Here is a 14,521-nt window from a genome sequence, read left to right as displayed (position 1 = left end):
CTGCCCCCCCTCCCTATCCCAGTGCTGTGGGAAGGTTCATAGTCCACGGCCAGGGCTGGGAGGCCCTGAGCACCAGCGGGCCCAGCTCCCTGCTTCCTGGGGCGTCCCCAAGGTCTAGGCTGGCTCGGGGTGGGGCGAAGGTCTCTGCCCGAGGGGGATGGGCAGGTGGGGCCCCACAGCCTGGGGGTGGAGCTCTGAGCAGATTGTCCTTGTCTCTGGCAGGGCTCTGAGGTGGGTCCCCGGAGATCAGGTGGCAGAAGGTGGTGGCTCAGGAGGGTCTGGTGTCAAGGGTGGCATTTGTGGCCCTGCGACACCTCTGGGGCTGGGGAGGACAAGAGGAGGATGGCCGTGGTGCACACGGCTTGTGGCAGGTCTGAGTCAAAACACCTAAAGCCGACCCCGGCTGGTCATGCGGAGAGCTGCCCAGTCATCGCCTTATGCCGGCCTGGGTCACCCAAGCAGGCTGGGTGCGGCCCAGTCAGCTCTGACTCAGGCCCCAGCAGCCTTGCCACGCAGCCTGAGCAGGGGCATCGGGCACACAGGGACACCCCCTCCCCACACTTCAGCCCTGCGACTTCCCTTGGAAGCTACCCTGAAGCCCCCCTACCTTACCCTAACCACGCACAAGCCGGGGTCAGGTACCTAGGTGGGGCATGGATAGCAGGATTGGGGAGGGGGGTTCTCTCTGCACCTGCTGTCCCCAGCATTGAGCTTGGGGGTGGGGTAGAAGTGGGGGGAGCCTGGGGCCACCCAGCTCAGGACGGGAAGTCTGGCTGGGGGTGGGGTGGGGGGCGGGGTGAGGAGAAGGCTCTCCAGAGAGGACTCAGCCGGAGAGGGAAGAAGAGGGGGCCTGGCCCCGAAGACTGCGAAGACTGTGGTGTTGCCTCTCTGAGCCCCACTGGACATCGTTGGAGACTGCACAGGGGCGTGTGTGGGCCTGGATCACAGCCACAGCCACGGTAGGCTTCCCTGACTGGGTCCCCAACTCCAGCATGGCTCTGAGGGTCTCCCATCACTCCCATCTGTATCAGGCTTCGGTTCCCCATTGATGCTTGGAGGCCAGTGGGGAGTCAGCTGTGACAGCATCAGGTGGCTGTGGGAAGGGGTTAAAGATCACGGTTGGATTAAAGGGTGAGAGGAGAAGATCCCAGGCCTGGCGGGTGGGGTACCAGGGAGGGGGCGCTGCAAGGAGACCCAGCTCGGAATCCTGGCTTTGTGTGATGAGGAAGGGGCAGGGGCGCTGGGAACGTGTATGCCTGGATTTCCAGGGACCCTTGATTCGTGTCCTCTCCACTGTGCAAGGTGCTGAGCCCTGGGGGCTCAACTTGCCCTCCAAGACAGACCGCAAGAGGGTCCCTGTCCTTCTAGTGGGGACCACAGTGGACCTCAGGGGACACTCCAGGGTGTGCGTGGCCCAGTCAAGGTCAACCCTCCCCCCACCCTCTACACTTTTGACTTTGGGCTTAACTGTGCAAGTGTACTGTATCTCACTCACTCTGTGAAATGGGCCCAGTAACAGAGGTGCCAGCTCACAGCATCCATGGGGAGACAGGACACACCAAGGCAGTGACTGCACACAGTCTGGCCTGGGGATGGGAGCCGGGAGGACGCGACACAGATGACAAGAGAAGGGGGTTCCTTCTGGGTCTTGCTGTCCGCAAGGCCTGAGCACTGAAAATTTCCCTCTGAAAGAGAGTGAGGATGGGCAGGAAGGCCCTGCCAGGGGAGACCTCCCTCTCTCCTCTCCCCAACTCCTTCCCCTCTCCCTGGAGGGCTTAGCTGGCCCCCAAGGCAGGCTGACCCCTGTCCACTGTGCATGGCTCTGGCGCCCTCTTGTGGCCTATTCTTGAAGCTGTCCTCCCTCCCCACGTTTCTCCTCTATGCCCCCCTACCAGAAGGCCCTGGACCAGGACACAGGTCCCATCCAAACGCCTGCCCCTTCCTGGGTCCAGAGCCTCTCCCACCTTCCCCTTCCAGCGTCAGCCACCCTCATTCACTTGCTCAACTCCCCAGTCCCACCCTGTCCAGCTCCCTCTCCGGCACGAGGCACTGGCCCAGCCAAGCCTAGGGCCAGCGCGGCTCTGGCCGTGGCTTTGGTACCTGTTGCTGGCTGGGCAGTGGAGGGCGCTGTTGCCCATGGCTTGGAGCTGGGCTCGAGGGTGGGGGATGGGCACTGGACATCTGAGCAGCCCGCAGCTTTCCGGGTGGACCTGGGAGACCTTGTCTATCTGGCCCCCCTCCCCACCCTTTGCCCCTTGCACCCCACAATACAGATCTTGGAGTGTCAGGTCCTTTAAACCCTTCCCTAGGCAGGGAAATGGAATCTCTTAAAAAGTTCCTAGAATTCTCAGAAAGCAAAGCAGCACCAGGAAGCCCTAGTCCGGGGAGGCCAAGAGCTGTGAGCAGCCCTCCTACTCTTGGAGAGGTGTGCCTCCTTTTGCTGTGTGGCCTTGGAAAAGTGACTGTCCCTCTCCAGGCCCCCTGCCTGTGAAGCAGCAGCTGAGAGTAAAAGCAATAGCCCAGGGCCTGGCTTCCACCCTGCAGGGCTACACGGGAGAGCATCATTAACTTCACAGGTGCACGACACCATTTGCAGTTACTGTAACTGAGGCCAGAGCTGGGAGGTCAGCTGCTTGAAGCCTGAATCCAGAGTCCCCACCACCTCCCACCTGCAGGTCCCTTCCTCTCCACCATTTAGCCTTCTCTGCTCCAATCTTTTCCCACTACAAGGGGGGACACTGAGGGCAGCTGACGCTGAGAGCAGCTCTGAGCTCTCTCTCGCGGCTGAGCAGCAACAAGTGGCTTTTTTCGGGTTCTAGAGTGGGAGCCACAAGCCACCCTGTGTTTCCCCCCACCACCACCACAAGGTTCCTCTGCAGCCAGGGTGGACAAGTTGAGCAGACAGCAGAGCTGCTGGCCTCTGAGGACAGCCCACTGTGACGCCAGGGCCAGGCACGGGTCCCAACTAGAAGGGAGGAAACGGAAATGGGGTCCAGGGGTGGGGCAGGGTGGGGGCTGGGCCGGGCAGGGGATCAGAGCAGGATTGGGTCATGCAACTCTGGAGTTGATAAGCAGCTGAGCAGCCTGGCCGGGGCAGGGGAGGAGGGGTCTCAGCGGGGCTCCCCTCTCCCCTGAGCGATGCCTGTCAGTTTGCTTTGTCCTGCCTGAAGGAGACAGAACATGCTGTGAGGAGGAAGGGGAGGCCGGGAGCTCTGATTCACATGGTGGCAGCGGGACCTCAGCCAAATCATTCATGCATCTGAGCCTCAATTTCCAAATCTGTTAAATGGGCACCAACATGCTTCACCAGGGGTCAGCTGCGGCGGGGGGTGGGGGAGCAGCCCAGTCCCTTCCCTCGCTCTTCTACAGCTGTCCCTCCACCTGCCGCTGTCTGTAGCTCTAACACTCAGGGGTTCACACTTTGTCTTTCCAGGCAAGGGGACAGCCCAACTCTGACAGGGTCCCATCCCCTCCACCCATCCTATCTTTTAGGATGGGATCACTTCCTGCCTTATCTGGTCTACCACGGCCACCTCCCACTAAGCATCCTCAGAATGCCCTGCCCCAGAGGTCCCCCGTGGCTGTTGAGGGTGACACTTTTTGGGCGTCCTCCCTGACATCATTTCTCAGTCAGGGTGCCCCCAGCGAGCTTGATGGAGGAAGGGGAGGGGAGAGGAGACCAGGCATCCCTTTCATCCCCCTACCCTCAGCCCAACCTTGTGCATGGCCAGCTTCAGGCCGAGTGTGTCCAAGGCCAACTTCCTGTTCTGGTCACTGCCTCCGAAATCAGGAAATCATTGAGTGACACATTCCCGTCCGTCCCCCCTCTCCCCTCGGTGTGTCTGCCCCGCGATTATTTAATAGGAGCCGCGCGCTGTGGTCTCTTTTTGGAAAATCCAGTGGGAGAAGGAAGCTGTCAGCTCGGCTCTGACATCAGTGTCGTCCCTGTGCCAAGAGTCAGGGTGGCCAGGGAGGCGGGGGGGAGGGGTGGGGTGAGGAGGGAAGCAGCTGCTGATGGGGGGGGGCCTGTGACGTGAACCTGCCACGTGGTTCCCAGAGGCAGAGGCTGCAGAAAGAGAGAGGAGATCGGATTGCCAGAGACAGAGGTTGGGGTGCTCACAAGCACCCCCTCTCTGTGCCCCACCGGACCGTTATGCTCCAAGAGCCGCGATGCCCCACAGGTTCATGGAGTGAGACACACACACGTACACACAGAACTCACGGCCATACACACACATGCGCATAGCCACAGCAAGCGCTCATCAAGGTAAACCGGACTACACTTGCCCACACACACACACACACACACACATACAGAGCCAGGCATGGCTACACATGCACACACGGATGCACAGACGCCTACCACATGCATGCGCATGTATTATGCATGTTCATGTGCACACAGGCATGGGCCTGTGCCCACCTAGTCCTAGTTGGACCGGCAGGCCTGATTAGTCACACTCTAAGATGCACAGGAAGGGAGACCAGCTTGACTCCATCATGGGCTGGGCTTCTGGCTGCCCTGAGAAGGCTGGTCATGGCCCCTTCCTCCTTCTCCCACACCCCATGGCGAAGATGAAGGTTCCCAATGATATGAAAGCCATGTGAACATCCCAAATCCCACCAGGGCGGGGCGCGGGGCAGGACCAGTGGTGGTTCAGGGGTCAGAGGCTGCACAAAAGGGTGGACTGGCAAAGGATGGGAGAACTCTGGATGCTGGCTGACCTTGTACCCAGCGTGGGTTCCCGCCCCACTCCCCATGGCCTTTCTGGTCCTTGGCTGAGTTGGAGGAGAATTAGCAAGGTGCTTCGAGCCCCTCCTCAGCCTCTTTTGGCCTGGCTGCCATTCATGGAGACCAGCGATGGAGAAACATCTTTGATGGTGACTGTGACAGTAAGAAACACAAGGAATGATGCAGCCCGAACATTGGCAGGTGGCAAGAAGGAGTGGCTCAATGGACCAGGGCTCGTCCTTCCACTGGGCTTTTGCTATTCCATTCCTTTTTTTGAGAATACTTTTTTTAAAAGATTTATTTATTTTTATTGGAAGGGTAGATCAGGTTTACAGAGAGAAAGAGCTTCTAACTGCTGGTTCACTCTCCAAGGAGCTGCAACAGCTAGAGCTGAGCTGATCCGAAGCCAGGAGCCAGGAGCCAAGAGATTCTTCCAGGTCTCCCATGCCATTGCAGGGTCCCAATGCTTTGGGCCATTCTCAACTGCTTTCCCAGGCCACAAGCAGGGAGCTAGAAGTGAAGTGGAGCAGCTGATACACTAACTGGTATCCAGATGGGATCCTGGACACTTGAAGGGGAGAATTAGCCAATTGAGCCATCATCGTGCTGGGCCCACAATAATTTTTTTTTTTTTTGAAAATTTGTTTGGCAGTGAAACAAAGAGACAAGAGAGCGAGAGAGACATATCCACCATCTGCTGGTTCATTCTCAAAATGCCTGCAACAGCCAGGGCTGGTCCAGCCTGAAGCCAGAAGCCGAGTGTCCCACGTGAGTGGCAGGGATTGGGGTCATGTTCCGCTGCCTTCCCAGGTGCATTAGCCGGGAGCTGACAGCAAGTAGAGGGGCCAGGATTCATACCAGCGTTCCATTGGATATGAGGTGCAGGCATGCCAGGCAGCAGGTGCACTGGCTGTACCGGCTGGTCCTCCGTGTCCTTTCTGAAAGTACCGGCAAGAACCCTGCCTGTTGGATCCAGGACTCACTAAAAGGAGAGACTCAGTCGGTGAAAAGGTTGCTCTTCACGTCTGCCCGCACTGGTCTCAGGCTGGTTAGAGATTTCAGTATCGGGGAAGTATTGCAGGATGTGGCCTAACAGGGGCCGCGGCTCTAGAATGTCACAGCCAAGACCGTCTGCAATCTGGCAGCCCATTCTGCAGATGCAGAGGCCGACGGTAGAGCGCCCCCTCTTCCTCCCTCCCTCTACTCTCCCCTGACCTCCTGGTGGGTCCTGGCCCCATGCAATACCCTGGCCGTGGCCTCTGACTCACCCCCTGGGGGTTAATTCCTGACGCAGAACCAGGAAATGTCAGGGTGATGCTGGGGGCAGCCAGTGGGAGGCCAGGGTGCTCCCCCCCCACAGCCTGGTGCTGGTGTCATTGGACTAGATTGGAGATCTAAGTCCCCAGATAGCTTGCTCCTGTTCTTCCCTGCCACGCCTCCCCCAGGCTCAAAGAGAAATCCCACCATGGTTGAGGGGAACCCCAACTGCTCTAACTCACCAGCAGTACCTAGACCCTGGCCCCAGACTTGCCCCCCAACTTCAGCTTCTGACACAGGCTGGGGTATGACTGTTGATGCATGCCAGGTCCATGACCCCCTACCTGCCTGTTGTCAGTCGCCCTCCACACCCCACTCCATGCTTCAGTGCTGGAGGTTCTGGGGGGAAGTTGAGGCTGGGAAATAGATAAATGAATAGATAAGCACACTCAAGGCATATGGAGGAAAGGGTGTGAGAAAGGGGCCATTCTAGGGTCTCCAATGTGGAATACTGAGTCCTCTTACCCATTGGGATGGGGACACTGTGTGAGAGTGGGGGGCAGGGGGCGGTCCCCAAGCTGCTCCTGGTGCCTCTGGCTATGGCTGTGTCTCACCAAACCCAAACCCTCCGACCCCACCCCTCTACCCTGATTTCCACCCCCCAGACCCACCCAGATGGCCCCAGGCTCATTTCTCAGATGGAGAACCAAGGACAGTGGCCGGGAGCAGCTGTGGGTTGGGTGTTCAGAGAACTGAAATCCCAGCTGGGGAGCAGAGAGAGGGAGAAGGGAGGTGAGGCAAGGGAGGAGGGGGAAGCCTGGCCCCGGTAGTGAGCCGGCAAAGGGGGGTGGAGGCTGGGTTGCCCGGGTGCTGGGTTTCTGGGTCATTGGTCTTGGGGAATTCCCGGCTGCCCGGGGAGCTGCCTACCTGGTGAGTAACGGAGCTACTGCCCACACAGGATGCCTGACCCAGAGGGTACTTCTCCCCACCCCCTGCCAATGCCAATGCCATGTTGGCCTCTCTCCTAGGTGCCCTGGGGAAAAGAGACACACAGGCACAGGTGGGGGGGGTGAGGAAGGATGGGGGGGCCTGCTGGCTGCTACCCCCTGGAACCTTTTCCCCCTCCTCCTGGTGCTCTGTAGGGGGTGGCTGGTGATTCAAGCCCCTCTCTGAACTAAGTTCCCTTGCTTTTCAGATGGGCCCTGGGGTGAATCAACTCCTGGGGGTGGTGAGGCAGGGTCAGCTGGTGTCTAGGGCTGGGGCCTGATATGGTGAGGAGGATGAAGGGCCTCCAGAAGGGCCCCCGAGGATAGTGGGTGTACATGTCTGTGCCAGCCCCCTCCCCTACTTTCAGGGTGTCTTGGGTCCCTTATCAATAAGGGATCAAGAGGTACCTGTCCTGCTTGGCTTTGCCCCTGGACCCTGGAGGGTGGCTGGTGAGGGGTGGGCAGGATGTCTCATTCACAACGCAGGCAATACGACTGTGTGGGGAGAGCTTCCTGGGTGCCCAGAGACCCGCTGGGCCCATAGCCCTCCCAAGAAATGCACCTCATCAATGCCTTCGTTCCCATTTTACTGATGAACAAACTGAGGCCCGAAGGCAGTCACTTCCCCAAAGCCACACCGCTCCTAGCTGGCAGAGTCAAGCCTTCCAACTTGGTGCTGAATGAGGCCGAAGTCCAGCCTTTCAACAGACGGTCCTCCCCCGCCTCCTCGACACGGACTTGGCCATTGTAAAACGTGTTCATGAACTAGCTGATATCTGCTCTTGGTAGTATCCCATTCGGAGTACAAGTGGGTATCAGATCACTCCTCTCCCACCTACAGGCCTTCAAAGATGAAGGAGCAAAGCTTGATTCTGCTCCACATGGGTTCTCTGCACATAGTAGGCTGCAGCCTCCTGAGACTGTAGGAGGCAAGGCAGGTGAGGAGGGCTTCCTGGAGGAAGTGGGCTTTGGCTGTGCCCCTGGTGAGATGCTATGGGGGTAGCTCTGGCCTGCCCACAACCAGGGGTTCTGGCTTTCAGACAGGTTCACCATCCAGCTCTGTGTAACCCCTGACCAAGTGCCTTTGCCTGATTGTCCGTTCTCTCTTAAAACAAGCAGCTATGACATCCCAGGTGGACCTTGGGCATGGCGGGCAAAACACAGCAAAACAAACAAAAAGAGAGGCTGGGTGGGCTCCCCGCCAGAGCCTCCTGGCTCTGAGTATGCACCAGCAGAGGCTGCTGGAGCCAGCAGCCCTGTGCCTAGGCTGTGGCCTCCGTGTGGGGGAGCCCCAAGGGTTCTCCTACAACCCCCTTCACTCTGGGGCCTGACCAGATCTCACGGCAGGCCCGATCTGCAGAAGGGAGCCACACAGGCTGCAGATGAAGTCACAGCTGGAAGGGGGTAGGGCCGGGGCTGCCACTCCAGGGTGGGGCCTGGGGTCATGACCTTGGGAGCTGGGAGCCAAGAAAGGAGGATGCCTTGTGTTGAGAGAGCTGGGGAAGGGGGTGGGACGCAGGGCCTGCAGTGCTGGAGGGAGGGCGGGCAGGCGGGAACAAAACAAACTCGGGCTGCGGCCACGTTGCAGGCGGCTCCCTCCTGGACTCCCCGGCTTGCAGACCCTGCCTGGCCTGGAGCACACCCTCCCCTCCCTGGCACATGTGCTGGCTGGCATGGATGGGAGGGGGAAGCTGGGCCAGGGGCACAGAGGGACCCGGAGCACTTGGGGCGTACAGACCAAGCCAGGTACAATGAGGGGGAAACTGAGGCACACAAGGACAGCTGAGTGGCCCTTGCATCTGTGTCTCCCAGGCCCGTGAGCCCACTTCCTGTTTCCTGTCGGGGTGGGGCTGAGATCAAATGGCGATTGGGAGTGGATTACGGGACTGATATGGGGTCTGGTGAGCCAGAGGGCGGAAGTACACTCCAAAGATGGACAACAAAGAGACAGAGGCTTCCAGGGGAGTCCCAGGTCAGGTGTGTGGGGGGTCAGGGGGAGGGGACAAAGTGCCCTGCTCAAATGGACTTGGGGTCCAGGTTGAGGGAGGGGGGGTTCTTGCGAGGTGTGGGACTAGAGATTGAGCTTGAGTGCAGGTGTTGGGAGAGGAGGTGGGAAGAAAAGGGGGATCCTGGGATGGAGCATGGCAGCAGGTGATGGGTGGTGGACGTTGCCCCCCCGAACAGGTGTCCAGGGGCAGTGAGAAGCTGGTAGTGGCCACACACAGTGGCGTGCATGTCAGAGAAAGCCCAGGGTCAGTGAGGAGGCCCCAGGCTAGTCTTCATTCTCATTTCCCCAAGAAAGGGAGTGGGGGGGGGGGCGGGGGAGGGCAGGGAGCTGGAGGGAGGGCTGGGTTCCTGTAGCCTCCTCCCTGCCCGCTGGGCAGTTTATCACCCCACATTCAATCTGAGGCCTTGCCTGGGTTGTGGTGGGGGCATGAGGGGGCAGGGTCACCGAGCCTGGATAGGGACAGGGTGTGTGTGAGTGTTGGGGGTGTGGGGGGGAGCAGGCGGGCTGAGGGAGGGATGGTGGCAGGAATGAGGACCCGTCCTGGCACGATGAGGGCGGAGCTCGTGGCTGGGCAGGTCCGGGATGTGGCAAGAGGCAAGAGCTGGGGGCCTGGAGGATGGGTGAGGGGGCGGGCAGGGGTGTCGGCAGCCCCTACCTTGTTGGCTGGGGGGAGGTTTGTCAGGGCTGGGTGAAGGGGAAGCGGGGTATGAATTGTTTCCTGGTGCAATGGGGTCCCTGGCAGCTTTCAGGAGAGCATTGGGATGCACCCCCACGATTCACCGCTCTGTGTTCAAGGCTTGTTTGTTTAAACTTTTGTCCCGCCTTTTCTCACACACCAGCGGTCCCCCTGTTCATTTTGTCCTGTCCCCACCAAAGTTCCTTGCCTCTCTTTGTGTCTTTGCCAAACCCAGACACCAGAACAGGGGACCGTGCCTGGGAGACCTGAGGAGTGGTGGTGGTGGTGGGGGGAACCGTTGCCATTCTCTGAGTCTTCATGGGAGTCCTTGTCCCTCCCCCATCTCAAGACCCCCCCATTCCTCAGCACCCCAAGGAGGAAAGAAAGGGGTCTCATGTCACCAAGGCTCCCTTCTTCCCTGCAAAATAAAAACACCTCCAGCTCCGAAGCCCTTCCCAGATTGTCCCCCAAATATCTGAGACATGGTCACCACTCCCAGCGCCCCCCCACCGCCCCGGCAAGCACACAGCTTTGCAGGTACCGCTGGTTAGCCAGTGCACTCATGGCCACTAGGAGCCTTGAACCCCACCAGGTCCCATTCCCCGGGGATTCCCTCTGGATATCCCCACTTTGGCCTGTGGCTACAGGTGACACGGAGGAGGCCACCTTCAAGGTGGCTCCTGGCGCCCACGTTCCACTCAACTTTATGACCGTCTAAAGTCCAAGCCAGGCCCTGGCCCCTCTTTTCCGGAACCTCCTCTTCAGCTGAGCCCTAGCCCGCCTCTTTTCACTGCACCCCCCTCCCACAAAAGACCCCTGACCTTGGGGAAGCAGGGAGGAGCCCCCTATCCCCTCCCCCCGAGGTGCCAGCTTCAGCAGCTTGTCCAGTATCTGGCCCTCCACTTCCCCCCAAACTCAGGTGAGTCAGGGCTGTGTGGGGGTATCCATGGCACCCTGGGGGGGGAGTAGGGACCCCGACTGACCCAGCTTGGTGGGGGACCCCTGCCTACTCTAGGGGCATCTTGGAGTGACTGCCAGGGTGAACCATTCAGGAAAACCACAAGTCGTTCTGTCGAAGGCTTTCATTGTAATTTTATCAAATTCTTAGAAGAGGGAAAAAGTCTGTTCTCCCCACCCTCACCCCCCCTTCTCTCGCCCCCCCCCACTCTCACTTTTCTTCCATTCATAATTTCCTATGATGCACCTCAAACAACTTCCTGGACTGGGGATCCCGGCTAAATATAGCTGTTTCTCTGTCTTACAACACAGGCTCCAGTATATAAATCCGGCAAATTCCCCATTTGAGCATGAACCTCTGAAAACGGCCGGCTTGTGAGGTCTCCGTCCAGGCCCCTTGGAGCACAGCCCATAATGAAGGTCTTGGCGGCAGGTAAAGCCACCCGCCCCGCGCCGGCTTCCGCGTCCCCGCCACGGCCGCTTGGGGCCCCGGGCCAGCGCTGGCGCCGCCGGGCCAGCCGCCCGCCCGCCGCGGGCACTCGGACACTTGGGGCGCCCGCGCAGCCGCCGGGTGGCGGCCGGGAGCGAGCGTAGCAGGCACATGGTACTACTGGGTGCCGTGCGCCCAGCCGGTGCCGGGCCAGCAGATTGGTGGCAAGGGGAGCCCCGGGCTGCAAGCCTTCCTCTCCTCTTCCTGCTCTTCCTCCTGGCTCCCGCCACTCGCCCTTGCTTCTCCCTCCGGCTCCGGGATTCACCCACCCTCTTTCTTTTTCTTTCTTTCCGCTTTCTCTTTTCCAACCGCGTCCCGGGCTGCTCCGGGGAGGGGCGCGGGCGGCCTGAGCAAGCTCGCAAACTTGGGGCCGGCCCGGGAGCAGGTGTTGCCTCCATCTGCGAGTGTCTGCACAGGTGAGACGGAGGGGTGTGGGTGTGAGGAGACCCCCCCACCCCACTCCAACCAAGCCGTGCCTGGGGATGCTAGCAGAAACCCGTCGGGGTGTGTGTGTTGTGGGGCGAGTGGTGCCCAAGAGCAGTGTACTTGGGGCTCCCTCATCCCTTCTGTTACCGCAGCGGAGATCCGGGCTGTCTGGTGGGCCGACCCAGACCCTAGTACCCACCAGTGCTGGGCGCACTGCTGGGTCCTGGAAACGCTGGGATCTGGGGGTGCGGGGTGGGGGAGGGGCAGGCGCCCTGAGGGGAGGGCCGATCCCAGGCCGGGGCAGGCCCGGACAGCTCCCCGTTCTCAGCACCTTTTCCTGCCCTCCCTCCCGTCCACCGGGCTTCAGCGACCTTTTCCCTCTCGTCTTTCCTGCTTGCACCGTTTGTTCTTCCCCCTAAGGCTGGGCTGGGGGGCGCCACTGCGGGGAGAGGGGGAAGGTGTGGGGGGACCTCCCTGCCCCCCAATACACACACTCACTAGATTCTTCTTGCCAGGGCCTGGGGCAAGAAACAGCAGAGGAGGGAGGAGAGTATTGTGGGAGCCAGGCCTCACGCTCAGGGCTGGACTGATTTTGCGAAGGGGTCGAGAATGGGCTGGAGTTGATTGTGGACCCTAGGGAGGGGTGTGGCCCCATGGGGAAGGTAGGGGAGGTTGACAGAGTTAAGGACTCTGTTGGCACACCCAAGGATCAAGATCAAACAGTGGGTTTGGGAGGGAGACCCTTGCCTCTCCCCCACAGCCCACCCCCCATCTTTTGGGGGAATTGGGGCTGGGCTGTCCCCTGGCTGCTGATGGGGAAGACAGCTAGGGAATCCCAGGCATCCTGGGAGGTGGGGCAGTAGGGCCTGGGGAGTGGTTGCTGCCTGGGGCGGGGGCTTGCAGGGAAGGCTGACTGGCTGGTGTCATCTGAGATAGTAGGAGCAACTAGTGTCCTGCGCCTCGCCCCACTCCACTTGACCCCCAGAGAAGGGTTAGAAACTGAAGGAGCAGAGACACAGACCTGGAGAGCGGGAAACAGATGGATGACAGTGAAAACTCCAACCCAATCCAGGGAATGACAGATTCTGCCACCTGTGGGGACAGGGGAGACAGGGAGTCCCCCCTTCCCCCCCCCCCCCGCTCCCATCCAGCGTGGCTCCCCGCACCCCCAAACCCCCATCGCCTTTCAGCTCACAGCTCTCCTCCCTGCCTCTCTGTAGGAGTCGTACCCCTGCTGCTGGTTCTGCACTGGAAACCTGGGGCGGGAAGCCCCCTTCCCATCACCCCCGTTAATGCCACCTGCAACACGCACCATCCGTGCCCCAGCAACCTCATGAGCCAGATCAGGAACCAACTGGCACAGCTCAATAGCAGTGCCAACGCCCTCTTTATTCTCTATGTAAGTTACCACCCCCTGGTGGGAGTCCTGGGAGGGTGGGAGATGAGCCAGGAGGGAGGGTCCGGGAAGAGGAGACTGGGAGCATGCTCACCTCGGCAAAGGTTGGGGAATAGAGACCAAGACAGGGGGAGGTCGGGGTGGTGGGGAGGAGTGAGGCAGACAGGAAGGAGCTGTGTCTGGGGGAGGAGGGGACGCCCAGGAAGAAGGTGAGGGCAGTGGGTGAAAGTGCAAGTGTGTGGTGCGCTCACTGAGGTGAGACAGGCGAGACACCACGTTTTCCTTTCTGTCCCCCTTGGTGATGGTGACAACAATGATGGCAAGGCTTCCAAGGCCAGCCGAAGCCTTGATCTTTACCGAATGCAAAAGCACCAGTACCTGTGGCTGTTTTCGCCTGGGGCAGGGGGCAGTGGGACAGTTCTCAGCTGTTTACAGGGCACCCCACCCACCCACCCAGGGACGCACTCCCCTGACTCCCTAGTCATCTCACCGGCCCCTCTCTGCTCCACAGTACACAGCCCAAGGGGAGCCTTTCCCCAACAACCTAGACAAGCTGTGCAGCCCCAACGTGACCGACTTTCCACCCTTCCATGCCAATGGCACGGAGAAGGTCCGGCTGGTGGATCTGTACCGCATCACCGCCTACCTGGGCACCTCCTTGGGTAACATCACACGGGACCAGAAGACCCTCAACCCCACGGCACTCAGCCTCCACAGCAAGCTCAACGCCACGGCAGACATCCTGCGTGGCCTGCTAAGCAACGTGATGTGCCGCCTGTGCAACAAGTACCATGTGGCACACGTGGACGTGGCCTATGGCCCAGACACCTCAGGCAAGGACGTGTTCCAGAAGAAGAAGTTAGGGTGTCAACTACTGGGAAAGTACAAGCAAGTCATTGGTGTGTTGGCACAGGCCTTCTAGGCAGTGGGTTGCTGAACTGATGGGGGGCTCTATAGGGAGAAGGGAGCTCTGTGGGACAAGGCCCAGTCCACTCCCAGGTGTCTGGGAGTGGGCTGAGAGGATGCTGAACTTGCATAGACAGGGTCTGTTTGCTGCATCCCATCTCCTAAGACACCACAGCCAGGGTGTGGGCCCAACTGCCCCCACTCCATCCCTTTGCCCCTTGCCCTGAGCCTAGGGGCAAATTGTACAAGGGTCTATGGCAACCTTCTTCTGTCCACACCCCCAACCCCTAGGGGTCAGCAGAATTCCCAGCCCTTAAGGGGTGACCACCATTCAGTGCCTTTGTTATCCTGGGGGTGGGGGGGATAGGTTTTAGAAGGCATGGCCAGGATTGGGCCAGACCAAAGGGACTGGAATCCAGAAGGACTCCTGTCTTGAAAGTTTGGTCAGGGGACAGTGGAGGGGGAGGCCCCAGGGTGAGGGATGCTGTCTCCTCATGAGTGTGCTTGAGAACTCAGGCCTAGGGACAGGCAGATGGAAGGTTCTAGATGTTCAGGTTCTTGGGAGAGGCTACCTTTAGGCCTAGGAAGGAGGAGAGGTCCCAAAGGCCCTTCTGTCTTTTCAGAAGCCTGGAATGACCAGGGTCTGGCAGCTAGACCCAGAGGTGTGTTTTATGGAGGTGAGCAAGG

The 14,521-nt window shown here is 59.9% G+C and overlaps 1 protein-coding gene across 2 annotated transcripts; it reads left to right on the top strand.

Moving 5' to 3' along the window:
- Window positions 1–236: 236 nt before the first annotated feature.
- LIF (LIF interleukin 6 family cytokine) lies at window positions 237–13,870 on the top strand. Of its 2 annotated transcripts, XM_004591976.2 has the most exons (4): window positions 237–959; window positions 10,929–11,049; window positions 12,753–12,931; window positions 13,440–13,870. In XM_004591976.2, exons 2-4 carry the CDS (start codon window positions 11,031–11,033, stop codon window positions 13,848–13,850), a joined length of 609 nt encoding a protein of 202 aa, XP_004592033.2. In that variant the 5' UTR covers window positions 237–959; window positions 10,929–11,030; the 3' UTR covers window positions 13,851–13,870. The 2 variants fall into 2 exon arrangements, with proteins under 2 accessions (XP_004592033.2, XP_058512689.1); XM_058656706.1 differs by lacking the exons at window positions 237–959; window positions 10,929–11,049 and adding an exon at window positions 11,136–11,522.
- Window positions 13,871–14,521: the final 651 nt, after the last annotated feature.

The sequence above is a fragment of the Ochotona princeps genome, chromosome 29, assembly GCF_030435755.1.
Source record: "Ochotona princeps isolate mOchPri1 chromosome 29, mOchPri1.hap1, whole genome shotgun sequence".
NCBI lineage: Eukaryota > Metazoa > Chordata > Mammalia > Lagomorpha > Ochotonidae > Ochotona > Ochotona princeps.
Note: the sequence above shows the minus strand (reverse complement) of the source record. Positions and strands in the feature narration are given on the sequence as shown.

Excerpts from the sequence above, each read along its gene's own strand:
- LIF (XM_004591976.2), top strand. Across the intron at positions 12,932-13,439 it reads ACGCCCTCTTTATTCTCTAT|TACACAGCCCAAGGGGAGCC; the intron begins GTAAGTTACCAC and ends TCTGCTCCACAG.